Raw genomic sequence first — 22,607 nt, 5'->3', positions numbered from 1 at the left:
GTCAGGACATTAGGCTGCATCCCGCGGTTGTTACATTATTGGAAATAAAGTTATTATGTTGTCCAATGGACGGCTTAAATCAACCAAAAAATAAATCAATGTGGAAACAAGATGAGACACTTTGTGATTTCTGTATTCTGCATGATCTGGAGACCTGTCAGCGTTGGTTTAATTTTCACTGATTCACTGCAAAGCACCCACTGTTTTAGGGTTATTTGTGGTTCCACTGTTGTCTGCCCACTGTAACAACCACGTTGGCAGCCTAATACCCCTCTGTGCCATCAAACTCCCCCCGCCTTCATTCTCTCAACTTCTACTGCAATCGGTGACAATATCAGACCGATCAGTCACATCCACATGGCGTGTGATCTCTCACACACTGCCAAGTCTCTGTTCCCTGTCTCAGCAGAGAAATTGTGCCTAGAAAAGGGCAAGTGCAAGAAGCCAAGCAAGCTGCAGTACAAATAACATCAGCTGATTTACATCACCTCTTAAATGTGGTCATTAACATAATCCATCTGAATCAGAGTGTATTCAACAACAAAGTGCAAACATTTTAATTCCATTTAATTTATGAATTTATTCAATGCTTATGATCTGTCAAGGCCTGAATTTACTACCCCTCTCTAATTGCCCTTGAGAGGGAGGTGGCTAGCGCCATCCTCAAGTCTTGCAGTAATTCTGGTAAAGGTACTCCCATGCATTGCTCTCATGGAGTTTCAGGATTCTGTGACTTAAAAGTTCATTTTCCACAAGCCTAACAGTTTTTCTTTTAAAAATAAATATTCTAAAAAGAACATGTTTCCAATATCACCTTCTTTGGTACATAAATGCAAGCAGAGCATGCAGTAGGTGGAGAAAGAAACTCCTTCCATAGGTTCCAGAGTCTTGAACACAAAACATCTGGTGCAGTACCGAGGGACGGCACTGCTGTCAGAGGTACCAACTTTCAGATGAGATTAAGCTGAGGCCTGGTCTTTCACCTGCAAATATAAGAAAACTCATGGAGTCTCAGCAAATATACGCCCTCGACAGCATTACCAAAACATCAATCTATTTGCTGTTCATGGGACAGCACACATTTAGCTGCACTGTTCCGGTGCTTTGAACTTCAAGGATGGAGTGTGCTACAATAAAATGCAAATCTTTAATTTATAATTAGACAATATGGTGGAAGAGGCCATTCAGCCCATTGTTTCTTTGACAGACCATCCACAGACCCACCAACCTCTTTATATTTTGCAGAATTAGAATCAGGTTTATTATCAAAGACATAGGTCCTGAAATGTTTTGTATTCTACCAACAACAGTTTCATATTTATACAATATAATTGCTCCAGTCTGTACTGTGCACTCCACAATCCAGTTCCTTTCAGGGTACAGTAATTATTCTTTTGCACTCTCTCTTTTAGCCCGTGCTCCCTTCCTAACGTAGCAGTCCCGGCTGTTGATACCTGGACTGGCAGAGGCTGCAATTGCACAGCATTGGCACCGGCTCCCACTTCCCCCATCACAGGCAGCATCGCCTTGACGCATTGCAGGTACACGGCGACCAATGGCAGAGCGCGACACATCCGCTCCCCCATTGCAGGTACGCCTGGACCAATCACAGCGCGCAAGACAAGCTTGACGGACTTCCCCTCCTTCCTTACCCCGCCCCTCCACTCTCCACCCCCAACCCCCCCCCACCCTTTCCGCGCCAACCAGGCAGTTGAGGCGTATCACCCGTCCCCTTCCGCCTGTAACAAATAGATCCCTCTTGGTCGCAGACGGGAACGCCGGCCCTCGGTTGGCTTGGTATGACAGCGGTGGGGTAGGCGCCGAGGGAGTTAAAAGAAAGCAGGGGTGTCGGAGGTGAGGGATTATTCCTCTGCAGGTTGTTTCCTCGTCCACTCCGCAACACCCATCCCCCCCACAGCCGCCGCTGGCGGCGGAGGGATACACGGTATATATGTAGGAGCGCGGGGGGAAGCGCGCGGCAATCGGCGCCAGTGGGCTCGCGAGGCGTGGAGCAGTAGCTCGTTTCCGCAGCTAGCGTGCATTCCTGTCCCATCGCTTGCCATGGTGCGTATCTTCGCCTGGACGAGAAGACCACATCTCACTTCCCTTCTTCCTCTCTCCTCTTCCACCTCCCCTTCGTCTTCGAGCCTTTAAGCGAGAAGGTGGCAGGGGAAGCGTGTTGGTGTCGGTTGTCGCGGTAATGGAGCGTGGGCGGGGGGGGGTCGAAAGTAAGATGGCGGTCGGTGTGTATCAGCGGCTGTCAGGTGGATGGCGCGCTTTAACCCTCTCACCCCTCGGGTTGGTTGCCGCCACTTATCGAAAAGTGTCTTCACTCGCAGTAGGGAAGGAGTGTGTAACCTCCCCGGCATGGAGGGCGGGTCCGGCGGTGGCGTTGGTGTGAGGGTGGTGAAATGGCCGGTGTGCGCGGCGAGAGAAGCGAACCACGTCTCTTTGCCTTTTGGGCTTTGCGGCGGGATGGGCGCTGGTTTTTCCTGTTGTGTCGGTGAGCCGCCCACCCCATCATCTTTTCCATTGCCAGCTGGCGTCATGCATTCAGGATTAAAATTGGAGCAACGTTTTGGGAGAATAGATGGAATATCTCAAGGGTGTGTTTATCTCATGCAGTCTGCAAAATTTAAAAAAAACGTGTGGTTTCCTGATTCAGATGGCTGTTGCATGCAGCGAACACAGCGTTCTGGAAAACCATGGCTGCAGTTTAGTTCTTTGTTACTGTCACTGGTCAGTTAAGGGCCAAGTGTCACCTAATTTGTTGAAGAGGTTGTAATCGTCGTCTTCTCCAATCCTTGTGCGATTTGAAGGTTATTCCGAAGTACACATGCTTGCTGAGGTGTTTTCTGGTTGAGTAGTCTCTTAAGTTTAGCCTGGAGGCCCCGTCTGTTTGAGCGAGTTCCTAATTGGCCTGATACTTGAGCTTGCAAATTAAGGTAATGTCTGTCGTTCTAATATGCTTGAACGAGGTTCTGGTCTCATGTGCACGCCTAAGATCATAAATTCATAATGGCTTAGAAGGCAATTTAGACCATCACGTATTTTTTAACTTCCAGTGGAGTGCTATAATTGCAGATTGCATTGCTTCAATGGGTTTTTTTCACTGGATTGGAGAGAGGTATTGTTGTCCAGGCCTAGGTTACCGTTGACAGGCTGGCTTTTGTTACAAGCATTAGGGAAAGCTTTGGCAGTGAGGTATTTGTTTTATGTAGTTGGTGTCCTGCATTCTTTGGCAGGGTTGACTAAGATTTGCAAATTGCTCTGCTTATTCTTAACGCTAACTTCAGCATAATAATTAGATAATCAGGAAATAGTTTTTGTCTGTATTAAATAGTTTTGAATTATGACATCCGCGTGTTTTTTGCACTATTAACTCGGGTTGCTTTGTGAAAGTGCATGCCATGAAATCTAGCAAATAATGCAAACCTAGTCAAAAGCTTCTCAATTCAACTGACTTTTGGACACTGAGTTATATGGCTAGCTTTTGTTTAATTGGTGTGTGTTGTGCAACTTGTGAAGATGAATTGTTGGGCAAAGTCCAGCAGTTATCAAATAAGATTTTTTAAGAAAATGGATCTTGGCAATAAGTTTCTAGGTTCTGGCCTACCACCCTTGAGGGGGTGGTGTCTTCAGAAGTGCAGGAGTGGGGATTGCATTTATAGTTTTGCTATTTAGGTTGCTACTGATTTCATTTTAACTGGTTTTAGACATTGGTTCCCAAGAGCTCCAGTTGTCATCTAGGTGCAACATTCTTTATTGTGAGATCAAAGTTGAACCTCTTTCTTAAATTACTAAAAAGTTCGAAAGGTTGCTTATAAAGGAGCAACCATTCCTGGGATGTTTTCTAGCCCCTAATGCGATTGCTATCTGGTGGCTTTAAAAATGTTTTCTCTATTTAAAAGTATAATTTTCTAAGCAAAAGATTTAATGGCTCAATGCTGATACATTTGATCTGATCTGAAGGAAAGTTTTGATTCAGCTTCATGTTTCATTCAGAGTCGGAATGTAGATCAAGGCGCCCATCTCTAAGTATAGAACTGAAAGGTTTCAACTTGAAGGTGATGGCGTTTTAGCCACCTTGGTAGGCTATCAGTGTCTTGATGTAACATCAAGCAGATAGTTTTGAATAGTTTATTCATGTGTAAGCCAAGTTCAATATGTAATTATAAATCTCGTGGTGAGGCGGGTATAGCAGATCTAATTTTGCACGACATGAGACTAAAAATGCAGTAATAAGGCACATGTATCTTGTATCAGAAGTTTTGGCACTTTTGCAGTCCCATTAATTTCATTTCCAATTACGGAATATGCAAGTTGATTTGTAATTTGCATTGGTCTCGCTTCTGAAGATTAATAAAAGGGGATTGACTTGAAGTGTACTTGGGAGATGAAGACCATCAGTCAAGATAACCAATCCACAGTTGTTAAAGCTTTGTTCTACAGCTGCAGATTGTCGTTGTTCACAATCTTCAATCTTTTTGAGTTAAGTTTGGATTTGGTTTTCTATCTGATTCATTTGATAGGTCCATTTTGTAAAAACTTCAACTTTAACCTCGGTGCCACATTCTGATAAAATACTTAAAATATGAGGGTGGAGATCTTTGTTCCATGACCTTGCACTGGAAGTTTTTTAACACTCAATTTGTATTTTTACTCTATGGTGTGATCTTAGTTTTACGCAAAGCTGTTTCAGTTGCATAACCTAAAATTAATTTCACTCAAAATTGAAAATTAACCCCCCTGAAAAGCAACTTTAGTTTATAGGGTGTGATAGACTGCTCTGGGTTTGTTAATATCTTAATGGCATGTCTCAGTTAGTTGTTTTTTTCCTTGCAGGCTGACCAGCTGACTGAAGAACAGATTGCTGGTGAGTAGTTTATATTTCTGGAGTTTGGCTGGGCTTGTATGCAAGCAGAAATAATCGCACTTTTGTGGCATTCTGTTTGCTGTATGTGTGAAATTAATGACTAAAGTGATATATCAAAAACAATTGATTAGGGATCTAGGATTTAGACTCTGATTGTTAACCTTCATTTTCCACCAAAGTACACATGACCAGGAAAAAGTCTAACCTTGTAACTAGTCTTTTTCTGTATGACTGCATGGCTATTTACGATACATTGATACTGGATTTGCTTACAGCTAACAGTAAAACCATGTATTTTAATGTAGAGCTAGTGTGGAAAGTTACAAATTGAATCGCTTGTATGAATATTTAGATTTTTAGCATATTGAGCTAATGAACTTTTAATGTCTTGAGGGATGCTGTGATGGAATTAAAGCTTTTTAAAAAATAAAAAAAAATTGTGCTAAGGTAGCCATGTTAGAATTGAAAATTTTCTGAATGTGAACTGGAGTGGAATGTAAATGTGGTGCAATAAGTGTTAGTGTTTAGAGACTTCTTGCCCATGCCCACTATAACATGTGCAGGAAGTATATTAAATACCTTGTTCTTGATTATTCTTCCAGTTGTGTTGTCCAATGGAGTTTACATATATTGCCTGGGACTAGTAATTTGAAATGGTCTGTAAGCATCATTATTGATTTGGTTTAGATGTGTATTACAAATTGTTCTAATTTTGCTTTTAATATATATGCAAGGGGTGTTAAGCTGTCCAAATGCGTATATCAACTTTCTCCCCATGATATGGCTATCTTGCTTCAGCCTGACCTGTTCTTCCAGCATTTTTGTGTGTGCTTTAGATTTCCATTATGTGGAATTCTAGTGTTTGATTTGCTGCAGTAAAGGAGTTGATCTAGGCCCATCGATGCACTCAGTTGATGTAGTGTATGATGGAAATGGGTTCTGACAGCACTGACCAGTTAATTCCAGAAAGTTCAGAGGCAGTCAGATAATTTGCTCAGGTTGGGGTCAATCCTACTTCCCATGAAAAGGTCCATGGGATGTCCCGTTGGGTTGTTGCAAAAAAAAATACAGCCTCGCTGCATTTGTGTATTCATTATATTGGCTGCAAAATTGTTGCTACAAGGCAAGTTTGCAGAATTATTGGTTTGTTCTGTTGAAAGATACTTTTCTTTGAATTTGATGTAAATCAATGTAGCCTGCAGTATTTCTGCTGCAAATGTGAATCTTCTTAAAAAAAAATCATATATCCATTAACAACATCCTTGTATTTGGACAAGTTTGATTAGTAATTTTAGTAAAAGGTAAGAAAGGGAAGTGATGTTTGAGTGGTTTGAATTTGCTAATGCACTTAGCTACTGACACTTGAGTGTCAGGGTTCTGGATTTAGTGTTGGATATTTGCACATTCTCCTATGACCCCGTGGCTTTCCTGATTGCCCCTCTCAAAATGCTGGAGGAACTCCGCAGATCAGACAGCATCGATGGGAGTGGAATAAAGAACATGTTTTGGGCTGTGACCCACTGTGTTCTGAATTTTCAGTCACAGAAGAGTACAGCAAAGAATTAAGCCATTTGGCACCGACAGTGGCCTTTCCATTCATGTACCTATCCAAACTTAAAACGTTGAAGTCAAAATCACATTCATCACTTGAGTTGGCAGCTTGCTCCACATTTTTCCCTTGTATTCCCCTTGGACATTTCACCTTTAATCCATGACTTCTAGTTGTAGTCTCACCCAACCTCGGGGGGGGGGGGGGGGGGGGGGAGGAGGAAGACACTGGCTTGGATTTACCTTTGTCTATATGTCTTGTAATTTTGTATACCTCCATCAGCTGTGCTTTTAATCTTCTATGTTCTAGGGAGTAAGGCACTAACCTGTTCAGTGTTTCTTTATAACTCATGTCATCCAGTCCCAGCAACATCCTTGTACATTTTCTCTCTACTTCAATCTTATTTACATCTTTCCTGTAGGTGGATGATCAAAACTGCACCCAATACTCCAGTGTTTGCATGCCTCTTGTGTTTATGGTTTCCTTAGAGCTCTTATTTCTGCCACACGACAAACATCTGCTTGATAAGCTGTATCAATGCAGGTGTATTAGAATCTGGAGTTCATGAATATGTACTTCCTGTATTCATGAATTCAAAAAAAGTTCAAGGTAACATGGTAGTTGGTGATTTAAGGGTCTGTTTACATACTGTTTTCTGATTGGATCTATTAGCGGGCATGTTATTTGATCATCTTTATGGTCTTGAACAATGGCATTTACTACTAAATTGTTAGTGAGTTATGCAAGCAAAATTGAGTTACTTTGAGGCTCTGCTGCCTTGTAAAATGTCAACTGACATGGTACTTCCATGAAAATGCAGTAAATGCCTAAAAGGAAGATGGTCCATGGTAGTAAATGATAATTGTGTTTTTGTGGTGAATGAGAACTTGAAATACAAGATCTTTAATGGTTTTAATGCCTGCTAACTTGTGATAGTACTACTTAATTTACAAAATTATGTAACATGACCATGAAAATGACCTGAATGGTAAACTCAACTTCTTCTACCACTTGTGTTTAAGAATAAATCTAAAGGTTGTCAAGAACTCTAGTTCTGAGTTTGGTTGCAAGCCTGATGTTGGCCCATCAACCAGATTTAAGTCACATCATTGCAACAGGGTCTATCTTAAATATTGAAGTGTAAATGCTAAGAGTGGTGGTCAATTTTTTTTCTTCCCTATTGGAAGAATAGATCAGTATCAACTTAAATATCCTAAATTTTGAATGTTAAAGTAGTCATCAAGTGCAGTTAGTTTTGAATTAAATATTTTGAACTGTAGAAAATTGTTTGCATGTGGTTCATTTGATCTGTTTATTCTTTGCAGAGTTCAAAGAGGCATTTTCCCTCTTTGATAAAGATGGTGATGGCACCATCACAACGAAGGAGTTGGGGACTGTAATGAGGTCTTTGGGTCAGAATCCTACTGAAGCAGAATTGCAGGATATGATAAATGAAGTTGATGCTGATGGTGAGTTTGAAATATTTACTTGGTATCTGGCCATGAGACTGCATTTGTCTAGCAATTATTGTACTTCAATGTTATCCAAACCTAGCATGCTTTAAATGCCAGTTATTGGTGTGCAGATCATCAATGTTTAGCTGTGATTTTTTTCAGTGCAATGTTTTATAGGGAAAATCTCTTTGCATTAGGCAGTTAAAAACATTTAGCGTAAGATTTGGTGACTTTATAAAGTTTTTTCTCATTAGGATTAAAGTAACAAGATCTTGTACTATTTGTGCAGAAGTTAACAAAGTCATGCCATTAATCCTTCAAGTAATTTACTGTTCTGATGCACTTGTCTTCACTGCAATTGGCATTGACTTTTTTGGTGAAGGTTCTTCCTTAAAGATTTGAAATTTGTTTTTGTTATTTATCTGGCACACAGCTGATCACACAGCTGGGCCTTGTGGGATTGGCTGTAGGGAATTTACTTTCACAGAGAAAACAGTGTGCTCATCTGATTTTTTTTTTTCCCTCTCTGCCTGTGCAGCATTTCAGTTTAGCTGAATAGGTTTATAGAATTGATAAATGTGTGCATTTGGTGTTATGGGGAAGGAATTTCCTTATTTTTGTGCAGGTGTAACAGGAGTATTCCATCAGACCTTTTTGAGTCTGCTCTGCCTTTCATCAAGTTTGTAGGGTAAAAGATGTTATGATCCATGCCCATAAATCCTTTGTTCCCTTAATGAATCTAAATATACTAATCAGTTTGAAGGAAATGACTGAGCTTCCAAAGCTGCCCAAAGCAATATAACATCAGAACATTGAGGTTGATCAAATTTACCATTTAGCAATTAAATTTGGAGTTAACTGTATTGTAATGCAAATTGTATTTTGATAGTACAATAGAGAAGGCTGTTTAAGATACTAGTAACTTAATCTGAGAGTTAATATTAGAGCTATAGATTTGTTTGTGTTAAGTCTGTGGTGTGAGAATCTGGAAATATATGCAAATGTCACAGTATCTTTAGGGTTGACAGTACAGGTCAGTGACTTTCAAAGGCTAGCATTTGGCAATAGACCATCTGAGACAAAAGGATCTTGGGGTTAATGATCTGAAAAGCTTCTGTACAGATGCTGCCTGGACATGTACTTTGTGTATAATTTTTATTTCACAGCAAAATGGTTGGGTGGGGGTGTTGAGGGAAACTGGGGATATTACAGTGAAAGTTGTTATGTCTTCAAAGGCAAAGGTGGATGACTTGCGTTGGTCAGTTAATTTCATTTGATCTAGACCTGTACAAATTCTTCAGTGAGTGGGGGTTCAAAATATTCTGCTTCGATTTGGGCTCGATTGCACTGACATTCTCAGTAAAACCTTGCAGATCCCTTTCTAAGGAAAACTTGTCCAAAATACTGGTTGCTATGGGAATTAAGATGATGCAGTCTTACTGTATTGATGAGGTAACTGAATTAGTAAACTCAAATGACAATGGCTATCAATGGATGGTTCTGATTCAAGGGCAAGATTTAATTAGCAATTGAAAAGGTAATTGATTTGAAATTTGTACTTAATAGATGCTGCCTGACCCAACATTTTGTTGCAGCTGAAGGTCTTTTAAAAGTACTTGTATTGAGTGTATGCACAGTTAAATTAGGCCATTTCATCTTTTTTGATTATTAGTTTCTAAACTTAGTGCATTGTACAGGAACAATTTAGTGTGGAGAAAGTGGTATCAGTTTTAATTGGCAGTTGCATATAATATAGAAGAAATGGCACATTGAGCTGATATGCTCAGACATTGGATTTCTAACCTGGGCAATGAAAGTCATTGTTTATATTTAACAGCTGTCCATTTGGCCTGTAATTAGTAATATCTTCCCAGAATACAGTTAAAGACAGTGCCAATGCTGACTAATATCTGCCCCTTATCCATCGTCCAACAGTGTGGTGTTTTATTGAATGCAGGATGAATTGGCAAAGAATTCCTGGTATTCTAATAATAAGCCTTGAATTTAGGTTGGTAATCTCTGCAGTATGTGTGTGTTCTCATTTATGAATCTCAAGTGCTAATAAACATCTGGAAAAGAGCAGACTTGGTCTGCTTTTTCCAGTTCAACTTCTACAGGTAGAGGCATGTTTCTGCCTAAGTAAAGAGCATTGGTAGATGTTTTTCCTAACTGAGTCAGTAGGTTTTGGCAAGTCCTGAGGGAAACATGATTAACCAGGCTAGGGTTGCTGTTGCTGTCCTTGTTTAATGTGCTGTTTTTAGGATTTTAAACTAAACCTAATGTGTTCAGTAGATGTATAAGATTTTCCTGTGCAAAATTGGTGACTTGTTTCCCATATGTGCATTTCAAAGCTGTACTCATTGGCTATAGAATGCTTTAGGTCATTGACGGTCAGAAATTTACTGTAAAAGCTTCAGTTAAGCCTAACATTTGTCACAGTATTCACTTGTGACAGGTCTACTGGCCATCAAGTATGATGGCTTTGCAATCAGGTTCTCCTAATTTCCCATAATGTTATTACCGCTGCATTGCCATTGATTCTATTGCCCGCTACACTAAAGGCAATTTAGTGATCTGATCTGCTAAACTTGGAGATGTGGGAGGAAACCACATCACCCAAAGGAAATCCATGTGGTTACAGGAGAAGGTGCAAACCCAAACAACATGAATAAGGTCAGGACAGAAATCACGTAACTGGAGGTGAGGCAACATCTTTACCAGCTGCAACAGTATTGATAAATTTAATCCTCACTGGCTGAGTGAGGGCAAATTTAGGTGTAGCTATGGAAAAATTGGTGTTGATTTTCTTTCGTAGCTCTCCGCTGGGTGTACTGAAGCAGTAAGTTAGTTTAATTGACCTGAAACAATGATCAGAACTGCTCTTGTCAGAAGGTTGAATTTTTTTTACAAAGGCATGAAGATGTATGAAGACCATTGAAGATAAAGTTGGACTGTTGCCTTTCGATTCTCTGGTTCATTTCACCCACTCCTAAGTAATTTCTAAGCAACAGTATCCTTGGTTATACTTACTGCTTGTACATGATTGGTGGCATTTCTACACAGCGGCTGTATGATCTGCACAAGCCCAGGTCATGAATTTGAGCCCTACCTCATTATTTGATCTCTTCAAATAACTTTCCTCGTGTTGTACAGCTGCAAAATAACAAATTTCTTTTTGAACAGTAAATGTAAAACTGATTCTGATTCAGTTTTGAGCTTGTTGCTGGGTTGTGTAAGTTTTGGAATAACCCAATGGTGCACTTGGGATGTTTACAATCAGTGCAAGCTTACATGTTGTCTTTCCAATTGGGAAAAGAATAATTAGCTCAGACCCTGCTAACTGCACTGTATCCTGGTTAATAAGGTGAAAGTTGTGCTGTAAGGTACAGTTGAAATGAGAGCAATGAAAACTATTATAGAAGCTTAATTAACTGTAAACATTCTTTCTCATTAACTTGGTGTCATCCTGAACCCATCTAGCTGGATAATTTCAGTAAGATCTATTAATATCTTAATGAGATTGGCTCACAGCTTTAATTAGGTTAACAGATACTGTATGGGGTCACATCCTGATTTAGAATACTAAGTTGGTAGCTTTGGGCAATGTTTCATTGTGCCCGACCAGCATTTTAATTCCTACACAGTGAAGAAAGTAGTTGCTTGTAAACATTATTTAACTTATCTTTTAAGGGCTCTTTTTAAAACATGATCTCATTATTTTCAGCTTTTTATTTGTGCAATTTGCCTTCTGCACATTGGTTGTTTATCATTCTGTTTAGGAATCATTTTTTGTAAATTTCACTATTTTCCTCTAAGTGCCATGAGATGAATCTGTCGTATATGGTTCCTATTTATGTACTTCAATAGCAGTTTTTTACTTTGAGCTTGTATTTAAAAACCATTTTCGCATGATTTAAGTTTTCTTCTGTCCCAGATACGGCAAATTGACCAGTCCAACCTGAACAACACTGATTTTATTCTCCATTAGTCCATATCTGTATTAACTGTGATCTTCATTTTGTTAGGTAATGGAACTATTGATTTTCCTGAGTTCTTGACCATGATGGCTAGGAAAATGAAGGATACAGATAGTGAAGAGGAAATTCGTGAAGCATTCCGTGTATTTGACAAGGTATTGTACTTGGTGATTGGCTATTAGTAGGTGGGTTATGGACTGCTGGTATAATATACATTGTAATTATTCAAAAGGTCTAGTCCTATTGGGTGAATATTTCATAAGATCATAAGACATAGGAGCGGAATTAGGCCATTAGACTCACTGAGTCTGCTCTACTATTTCATCATTCCTCAGGCCCAATCTCCTGCCTTCTCCCTGTATTCCTTCATGCTCTGACCGATCAAGAATCTATCAAACTCTGTCTTAAATACACCCAATGACCTGGACTCAACAGCTGTCTGTGGCAAAGAATTCCACAGATTCATCACCTTCTGGTTGAATAAGTTCCTCATCCCCATTCTGAAAGGATGTCCCTCTATTCTGAGGTTGTTCTCTGGTTTTAAACTCTCCCACTAAAATATCCTCTCCATGCCCACTATGTTGGCCTTTCACCATTTGATAGGTTTCAATGAGGTTGCCTCAAATTCTTCTGAATTCCAGTGAATATAGGCTCAGATGCATCAAATCGTCTTCATAAGACAAGCCATTCAAATCTGGAATCATTTTTGTGAACCTCCTTTGAACCCTCTCCATTTTCAGTACAACCATATTAAGATAAGGGACCAAATATCTGCTCACACTATTAAGTGAGGTCTTGCCAGTGCTTCATGAAGTCTCAACGTTGCATCTTTGCTTTTATAGCTTGAAGACAAGAGCAGGGATGGAAGTTTTGTGTTTATAAGGCTGGGCTCTGGTGGGGCCTCACTAAGTACTGTGAACTGTTTTGGGCTTCTCATCTAAGAAGAGATGTGCTTTCATTGGAGAGGGCCCTGAAGCAGTTCACAGGAATGATTCTGGGAATGAAAGGGTTATCATATGAGGAAAGTTTGGCTCTGTATATTGGAATTTAGAAGGATGGGGGGGGGGGGGGGGAGAGATTCTCATTGAAACCTTTTATCTGTTGAAAGGCATGGAGAAAGTAGAAGTAGAAAGGATGTTTCCCATGGTGGGACAGTCTAGGACGAGAAGGCACAGCCTCAGAATAGAGGGGTGTCCATATAAAACAGATGCAGAGAAACTTCTTTAGCTACAGGGTGGTGAATGTTATCACAGCAGCTGTAGAGGCCAGGTCATTGAGTGTATTTAAGGCAGAGATAGGTTTTTGATTCGATACAGCATCAAAGGTTACGGGGAGAAGGCTGGTGAATGGGGATGAGGGGGATGAAGGATCAGCCATGATTGGTGGAGCAAAGCTTCCTCTTTCAGTTGAATATATTATGTGCCTTCCAATTTGCTGCTGGAAATTTCAGCCATTGATGCTCTGCTGTCATCCCTGTTAGTGTTCTTTTCAAATGGGTTTTGGCCAACTCATCCCTTGCCTCTCTTTAATTCCCTTACTCCACTGTAATACTGATACATCTGACTTTAGTAGCATCTCAAAATTCAGGGTGATTTCATTCTTATTATGATCATTTTCTCAAAGTTTCTTTAAAGTTAAGCTCTCTAATCCATTCCAGATCATTGCACAATACCCAATCCAGAATAATTTATCCCCTAGTGGGCTCAACCATGAGCTGCTCTTAAAAAGCCATCTTGTAGGCATTCTAGAAACTCCTCCCCTCTTGGAATCCAACACCAACCCCAATATTGAAATCCCTCATGACTTTTGTGACATTGTCATTTCTGGCATGCATTTTCTATCTACTGTTGCAGTTTGACCCATCAAGGTCTTTTTTGTCTCCCTTCAGGTATATTTCAGATGGATATATGGATTGTGGGTCAAATGGCCTGTTCCTTTGCTGTTAGACAACAGAGTTGGACCTTCTGGCACAACTCTGCAAATTAGAAATAAAAGCTCTTCATAATTCACAAACATTGAAGTGCTGTCCTGAATGTCAGAGGTTTTTTTGCTTAAAGTAAAACTGTCAGTAATGGTCATATTAAATGCAGTCACTAATTAAAATATTGCTCATTGCTTTGACCAGTTATCAAAGGTCATTAAATGCTATATTGCTCTTTTAGTACTTCCTGACCTGCTCCCAATTGCTATATTGACCTTCAAATTTGATTGGAAATTGGGTTGAATTCCTTGTAAGAGCAGATATTTAAATTGGAGTCCTTGGGGTTTTTTTTTGATGGGAAGATGCAAAGGGAGTAATGTGGCTGCAAAACAGTATAGCAGTTTGCACAGTGTAATTTCAGCTCAGCATCTGAGTTCAGTTCTGTAAGAAATCTATATGTCTTCTCCATGGAATAGATGGGTTTTCAACAAGTGCTCTGGTTTCCTCCCATGGTCCAAAGATGGAGCTGTGGGTTAATTGGATTTTGTAAATTGGTTATCAGGTTGGGTTCAAATAGAGGTTGCTTGGGTGGCATGACTGGAAGGGCCTACACTGCTGTATCATTAAATGAACATGTGATTAGATTGCAAGACTTTATCTACACTTTAAAAGTGCTTTAAAAAGACCAAAGAGATGATTGTGGACTTCAGGAAGGTGCCTGCTGACCACTCTTCACTACACGATTTACCTGTGCAGAGTTGGAAGCGTCAAGATTGAGTACACATACTTGCACCTTTTTGCTCAGGCTCTCCTTCTTCCCCACCTGCAAAATTCAATATTTTACAGGAGCACATAAAGTGTTCTTTCCAGCTGCATCACTGTACACGAATTGTGAAACATGGCTGCAAGTACTGCTGAGAGGATTAAGTTCTCTGATCCATCAGATTTATCAGGACCCTTAGCATTGTCGGTGATCCCTCCAATTGTAATGTAGCATTAGGACAAGAACTTGGAATTGGAAGCAGCTTCTTCCCCCAGTCTTAAGATTAACGCACATTATTTGTTAATTTACTAGTAATACTACTTGTGTTGTGCTTGGTCCAGAGGAATGTTATCTCATTTGACAGTATATATGTATGGTTGAGTGACAGTAACCTAAATTGAACTCTTCAGGACTTGCTGATGTGAGGTTTTTTAAAACATTCAGGATGGTAATGGCTATATCAGTGCGGCAGAGCTGCGTCACGTTATGACGAACCTAGGTGAGAAATTGACAGATGAAGAAGTAGATGAAATGATTAGAGAAGCAGATATTGATGGTGATGGTCAAGTCAACTATGAAGGCAAGTATTTTAACTCCTACTTTTGTCTGTAAATAGAAACCAAACTGAAAATGGAACCAAGAAGCTTGATGTCTTGGTATCAAAATGAAACATCCCAATGACATGCCTGTCATTGTGAAGCTACTGAAATGGGAAAATGTTGTAAAACAATTGTGGTTAATTAATGACTGGTACAGAAACCTTTCAATATTCCAGTTAAGTTTTTTAAAGTTTGTTTTATGGGAATTGTATGCCAATCAAATCTGGAAGTTAGAAGAAATAGCAAAAAAGTATTTCCCATTTCCTCTACTTTTTTCTGGAAGTATTGGCTATCAGATAGACCATATGTACAGCACTGTGCAAAAGTCTTGGGCACCTTAGCTTTTTTAATATAAATTGTTAGATGTTTAGTTTTTGCCTATTGCAGTAGTGTTCTGAGGCAGGGGCCTATGCACCAGCCACAGCAATAGGCCACTCACAGAATCCTTCTGGCAGCAATCCAAAGGGAGGTGGTCAGCTCTGAAACTTGTTCATTTGCACATTCAATGTGTCAGTCTACCTCAGGCTTTAATTGGCAAAATGGATTTGAACACTGTCTTGTGCTCTTTTTCTTCACATTGAGGCCAGAGGTTCCCAGAACCTTCTCAGACTGCAGAGCTGGATCCACCTAATGATCTCCAAACTGTAAATCTCAGGCTTTAACTCTTAACAATCCCAGGTACATGTTTAAGATGAAAACAGCTGTAAAAAAACAAATTTTTGCGAGCTTTCTGGAAGATGTCGACTGAGGGAGCTTTGTACGCTGGCACCACCTTGACTGGAAAAAGGACTGGGGTGCTGAACAGTGGCAGCAAGTATTCTGGAATGATGAATCAGTTTTCATTTTTTGGCATAAACAAGAGGCAATTTGTCTATTGGCGAGTGGTATGTGGATGAGTATCTGGCCAACAGTGAAGCATGGCAGAGGTTTTCTGCAGCTTGAGGCTGCATTTCTGCAAATGGAGTTGGTGATATGGTCAGAATTAATGAACTCCTCAATGCTGAGAAAAAAGCAGATTCTCACCCAATTAGGAAGGTATCTGGTCCCAACTTCATTCTGCTGCAGCATCCCAACAGCCAAGGTCATAAGGATCTCTCTTCAGTGAAAAGGAGCTCTGCAACATCCGCATATAGCCCTGGTCTCAACATCATTGAGGCTGTCTGGGATTACCTGGAGAGACAGAAGCAATGGGACACTCCTGCAGAAGAACCCTTCAAGTTCTCCAAGATGCTTGGACAATCTACCAGTCCATTAAAAAAAAATGAATATATGCATATGTATTCAGTTTTGTGTATATATCAGAAGAATTAATGTACTTTAAAGGCAGAGGGTAGTCACACAGATAATTGCTTTAAGAGTTTTTTGATAACTTTTCATTCCATTATTTTTGAAAGCATCTTGGCATTACAAATTTTTACATGTGCCCAAGACTTTTGCATTGTACTCATTTTCAGTTTGCTTTATGGATATTTTCTAGGTTTAATGTTAAAATTGATAGTGTCCTGTTAATGTCACTGGGATTGCTCAAACTTTATACAAACAGGCTGGGAGAATGGCTGGACCTTCCTAAGTAAGTGATTACACATTGGGCCATACTGCTTGTATTGGTGCTTAATATGCAATGTGGTGTAGATCATAAAACAGGTAGTTATGGAGGAATTTGACAAATTTATTTTTGCTACATTTTCATTTTTACTTCCATGTATTTGTGAAAAGTGCATTTTATAAAGCTGCATGATGTTTCACTTTCCACTATAACTGGAAAGTGTTTGGCTCTTGCTAAGATGATCTTCTATAATGGACTAGACAAGGTTCCAAGTTGGTCCATTGTAATGGGTCAGCTTTAGCTGCTGGCCTGTGTACACCATGGATCGCTTTGATAGATTGAACTGTCTGGAGTTTAAATTAGTCCAATTGGACATTGAGCATATGAATGTTTTTTAAATAAATAAATAAAATGTTGCTGTTGTGGAACCACAAAACAATGTATTCATTTGCCTGATTCAGAATCAAGGAATTTGCTGTTTAGGTTTTGCATATTACTTTGCAAAGCATTGACATAAAATGGGAGGGCTCCTAATTTCACTTGGAGTGCTGTCTAAGCCTTGCCAGCTGAGATTGTCTAGTTAGCTTGTTCACCCATTTTCTATGGCAAGTTTCCTTCTATTTACAGCTTTAAACTTGATACTTCCTTGAGAAATTTAACTATTGTAAAACTGGTGCAGAGATTTCCCAAATGTAATGGTGTTCCTTCTCCAGAATTTAATTTTCTTGGTCTCCATTGTTCACACTTCAAAGTATTGAGCCCTCTAATTTAACTGATCATAAGCATAGGTCTTGATTTGGTCAATTGTAGTTGTATTGATGCTCTTTGCTGTAATTACCTTGTCATGTGAAGTCTGTTATTTCTGTGTAATTGTTGTTCAATAATTTGCCCTTGCACACTCGTGAAGCCCATACATGTTATGTATGCACTAGTCTGTTTTTTGATATTCCCTCTTCCTTCTGTGGCCAAAGTTGAAATCAATTGGCCATTTTAATGAATGGCATGATAGAGCCTATAAAAATTCCAGATGCTTGATCAGAAGCAGGCACAACATTTTGGGCATTTGCACTGTCCAGAGTAGAATGTCAAGAATCAGTATGTAAGCATGTGTTTCCTAGCATGTTGATGATGGGTATAATTATATGGAGCAGACACTGCGCTAATCAGATAGGAAACAAGCTCAATATTTATGCTGAGTCAGAATGTTGACAATTTAAAGATCATCCTAAGGTTTGCAGTAAATTTTGTTTGAATTGATCTTGTTTTGCTGACTGCTTGTGGATGATGTGGCTTGCATTGATTGCATTTAATCTTCATCCTAGATTCTTCTAAATTCAAGGAGTTGCTTTATGGGATTTGGGTCACTTGTGAGCAGTGTGTTGTATACAATTTAAATAAAATCCATCAGCATAGTTGGTCCTGGTTTTTTGAGATTTAATTCAATTTTAAACTAGTCTGAGTTGGTCTCAAGCTTCTAGATCAATCTAGATCATCTCCCATAAAAATAATAACTTGGGGTAGAAATGGTGAAGCAGAATGGTTGAGGAAAAGTTTTTCTAGATTATCACTGTTCCTGCTTGACCTTTTTGCAGTGTACAGTATTACCACATGTAACTGAGCAAGGCACCTTTGAGTGATGCAGAATAATGAACAGGACAACTGGCTGCTGTTTATTGGTTCTATGCTAAATGAGTGATTATTTTGTTCCCTTGAGGCAATTGCTTGTCCTTTGAAATGATAGGCTTTGACATAATTATCTTGATGGAGATGATATTTTCTAATTTGAAGTTATACTGCTCCTTTTACTGCAATTGGTTATGTGCTAGCTTTCAATTCAGAAGTACTGCAGGCTGTTCCAAATTTGCAACAGTCTATTGCATTGAAATATTGTATGTGTATTACACTGAGTTCGGGTATATTAGGCCTATTTGAAGCTGTGCATGCAGACGTGTCTGAATTATTACTGATTAATGATACTTTCAAAACAAACCAGTTCATCCTTGTCTGTTTCCCTCCACAGAATTCGTACAGATGATGACTGCAAAATGAAGACTTTTACCTTTCCCCTTCCTAGAAAAGTTGAAATCTTTTACTTACCTCTTGCAAAATGTTCATTTATTCATTCTGTTTCTGTATAGCAAAAGTTACTGAATGTCAAAAAATAAAACCTGTCCACAAACTCTGCATGTAAAATGATCAGTGGTCCTGTCCCCAAAGATCTTCAAGCCATGCATCAGTAAAACTTGTACTACCTTAAAAACAAAGCAATTGGACTCTATGAAGTTCCATGCTAATAACTACACTGTTTGGGCTGGCCAGTTTTTCATGCATGCAGCTTGACAGTTGAGCACATCCTGGCTCTTAATTCCACTTTATGTTCTTTGTGGGAATAGCTTAGTTTTTTCCAGTTGTATATTGTACAGGATAATTGTTCCTGAAAAGTTGGTTAATTTTGTGTGCTACGGCAAACTACAATAGAGGGTTGTAATTGTGTGACGGCCCCTGGAGTGGAATCGTTCTTATATTTAACAGTGTGCTCAAACAATTACCAGGACTGAAGATCTTATTTTAAATATTAAAAAAAAAGGATGGCATGTCTGTATAAAACTTGGTTAAAGTGTCTGCATTGCACTATAGTGAAACGGATGTCAGGCAATTTACCGTTCACTGAATTTTTAAATGACCTATGAAAAAGGGGGTGTCTTGAACTCTCATGTTTATCTTCTGTTCTATACCATAACTTGGAGCCATCAGATTATATACAGTGCCTTGTAAAAGTATTCAGTCCTCAACTCTTTAGTTCACATAAATGAGTATTACAAACAGGGATTTTGGTCAATTTCATGGAGAATTTGTATCTGAATCATGCTCTATTCCCCCACAATAGAGTCCCCAAAAAAACGGAAAATTGCAAAGCATGATAAACTAAAATTATTATTTTTTCTAAAAACTGAAATGTCAGCACTTCAAAAGTATTCATTCCCCTTTGCTCATACTTGGTCGAACCACCTCCTGCAGCTATTACAGCCACAAGTCTTTTTAAGATTTGCACAACTTAAAGATATGCCAGTTCCTTACAAAATTGCTCAAGCTGCTGGGTTATTTGGGCAGCAGGGGTAGACAACTATCTTGAGGTCTTGGCAGAGATATTGGATCAAGGTAGGTCAGGAATCTGGGGCACTTGATATCAATTTTTTTTATTAGTAGCTACTGTGTGGTTGCTCTGGCAATACTGTGGGCTGTTGTCCTGTGGAAACACTCTTCCTCCCCAGTTTAAGCTTTCTGAAAATTTACACTTCAGTCTCACCTGACCACAGATCTTCCATCTTTACAGTATGTTCTAAGTGATGCTGTGATTTCACATTTTTCCCTATATTTTCATGAAGGACTGCACTGAGCTCTGAGATACAGTATGGTATAATATGTTCAGTGCCTTTGAGATGGTCTTTTCTTTCCCTTCCCCAGATTCTCTAATATCATTTCCCTGACTTGTCTTTATAATACTGTCTTTTGTCTTTATAATACTGTTGGACCTTACATGGAGGCATTCTTATGAATTCATTTAAAACAGGTAATCCTTCGATTTTCTACATTGAGTTAATAGGTAATGTACAATATTGCATCTAAGGAAAGAGCATAGCAGTTAAAGGGGATGAATACTTTTTCAGCCTTAAACATTTTGGTTTTAATTTTTAAGGTTTTGGAATTAGTTTTGATTTTAAATGATGCACAATGTTTTGTAGATTAGCTCAAAATCCTATTTAAATATATTTTAAATCTAGAAACAGTAAAATATGAAAATAGTTGAGTTCTGAATACTTTTTCAAGGCACTATATCTACATAGGACTTCAGCACAATGACGACATGGCTGTTCAGCAAATTACAATTATGTTCATTCCAAGTTGTAAATGCTAGTCTTTTTTCCAATAAAAGACCATTAACTTAAGTCTCTTGGGTGCCAAAATTATTTGCTATTAATTATTTGCACAAACTGTACATGACTTCAAATTGTTGGATTTTCATAATGACCACTGCTTCAACCTAAAACCAGTAAGTAAATATTTGTAATACATGATTTTATTAATGACTTTTTGGTGGTCTTATTTGCAAAAGCTGATATGCAGCAAAACCAAACCACATGTAATTTAATGTTGGTATGTCCTGATTTAAATTTCTTAAGTTAAATGGTCACTAGTTAATTGCTGCAAATTATACATTCGTACCAAACCAAGCAATTTCCAATTTTTTTAAAAAAAAGGTTCAAGTCTTCCTGCTGTATGGGAAAATTCAAGGTTTTGAAAACTTAAGTAACAATGCTAAACTGTGTTGGCTGTTGAATTTGTCATCCTTTCAGGTAACTGCAGAAATGTATACTTTGGCCTATCTCTTTGCACACTGCTATCAAGGGTGTTATTTCTTCCTTGACCTGAGGTGTCTTTAATGTTTAAAAGCTGAAGAATAGTTATGGAAGTCTGCTGCTAATCAAATGGAAACTGGAAATGATACAAAACAAGGCCTGCTTGCCCCTTCCGTGCTTCCATCCCCATTTGTATCACCTTAAAACCCAAGGTTCTTGATATTTTATAGGGTTGGATTACATTCCTCCCTTCCTCCCAATTCGGACAGTGCATAGGCCTGGGGGTTCTTGAGGGCAGCTTCATCCTTACTGGTTGCAGATGTGCAGTTCCAGTCCTGCAAGTACTCATTAGCATTCTTGAATTTGAACCACAGCCAAGGCCATAATAAACTGGCACTGAACTGTTTATCTGAAGATGTAATTGTTTTTGGGATTGATAATGATGCATCTGAAATATTGTAGGCAGGTTGTATGCTGATAGTGCATCTTTCTTGATGCTGTTAGATGTGGAGATGCTCGTTTCTCAAACGTGTTATCAGATGAAATTTAATGTTGCTATGTTGTAAATATGCAGACCAAACTTGATGCTTTCTGTATTAAAGTTTTAGCAAAAGCAACACCAATAAACTGAGCCAGTAGTGCTATTTGTGAATAGCATTGTGAATTTGTCAAATTTTTCCCAGCTTGTCTACTATTAGTACTTTGTATGTTGAAGCAGTGCATTTTCACTCACTAGACCAATGTACATTGATTTTACTTTGAAATGAGATTTAACATTAGTAGTTTTTTAATGAAGTGAATGCACAAGTCTACATCTAACCTTGACTGAAGTACAAATGATTATGGGGGAAGTGGAATGACAATTGCATTGTTCCAAGCAAATCAAAGTTGTTTCTTTTTACCTGTTACTTTGAAATCTGAGGGTGGGTCATGGTGATGTGATTGCTGAGCTAGCACATGCTTGATAGACAAAATCTCCTTGATAATGGAAAAGAAATCTGTAGTCATGCTCATAATCAAATAAAACTCATGTAAACATGAGGCACTTGTTCCTGCTTCTAAAGATATCTGGGGCAGATTTGTATCTTGAGGTACATGGAAAGGAAGGGTTTGGACAGATGCTGTGGAGATGATAGGCTGATGTGATGGCAACAATTAAGAAATATTTTGTTTATGCATTTAAATTGGGAATATAGGATATGTGCAGGTAAATAGGCTGGGAGTTTAGTTTTGACAGTCTGCATCAATAAGGTGGGCTGGAAAAACCCCATTGGTGTGGTGTACTTTATCTTGGTCCTATGCTATATTTAACCTCTGTACACCAGCACTATATTCTATCTGCTTGGAGATGGTAGATACTGTTTGCACAGCTTATTGAATTCTTCATGTTCATGCTACTGGTAAAGCTAGCATTACCCATACCTAGTTGCCCCTTAACTCAAAATTCAACTGCACCTGGAATTGTATGGCCAGATTAGGTAAGTCCTCTATTAGCAATCCATTGCTAGGTCCTCCATCTCTTTTCTCTCTCTCTCCCCCCCCCCCCCCCCCCAATGCTTCCAAG

General features: G+C 39.0%; 1 protein-coding gene across 1 annotated transcript; it reads left to right on the top strand.

Annotated features, from left to right (window-relative positions):
* The first annotated feature begins 1,857 nt into the window (after positions 1-1,857).
* Positions 1,858-21,697, top strand: LOC132388780 (calmodulin-1). The gene is made up of 6 exons (XM_059961194.1): positions 1,858-2,064; positions 4,846-4,876; positions 7,751-7,894; positions 11,905-12,011; positions 14,985-15,120; positions 18,706-21,697. The coding sequence occupies exons 1-6, from the start codon at positions 2,062-2,064 to the stop codon at positions 18,732-18,734; spliced, it is 450 nt and encodes a 149-aa protein (XP_059817177.1). The 5' UTR covers positions 1,858-2,061; the 3' UTR covers positions 18,735-21,697.
* The last annotated feature ends 910 nt before the right edge of the window (positions 21,698-22,607 follow it).

Source organism: Hypanus sabinus, chromosome 2 (genome assembly GCF_030144855.1).
Source record: "Hypanus sabinus isolate sHypSab1 chromosome 2, sHypSab1.hap1, whole genome shotgun sequence".
NCBI classification, from domain to species: domain Eukaryota; kingdom Metazoa; phylum Chordata; class Chondrichthyes; order Myliobatiformes; family Dasyatidae; genus Hypanus; species Hypanus sabinus.
Note: the sequence above shows the minus strand (reverse complement) of the source record. Positions and strands in the feature narration are given on the sequence as shown.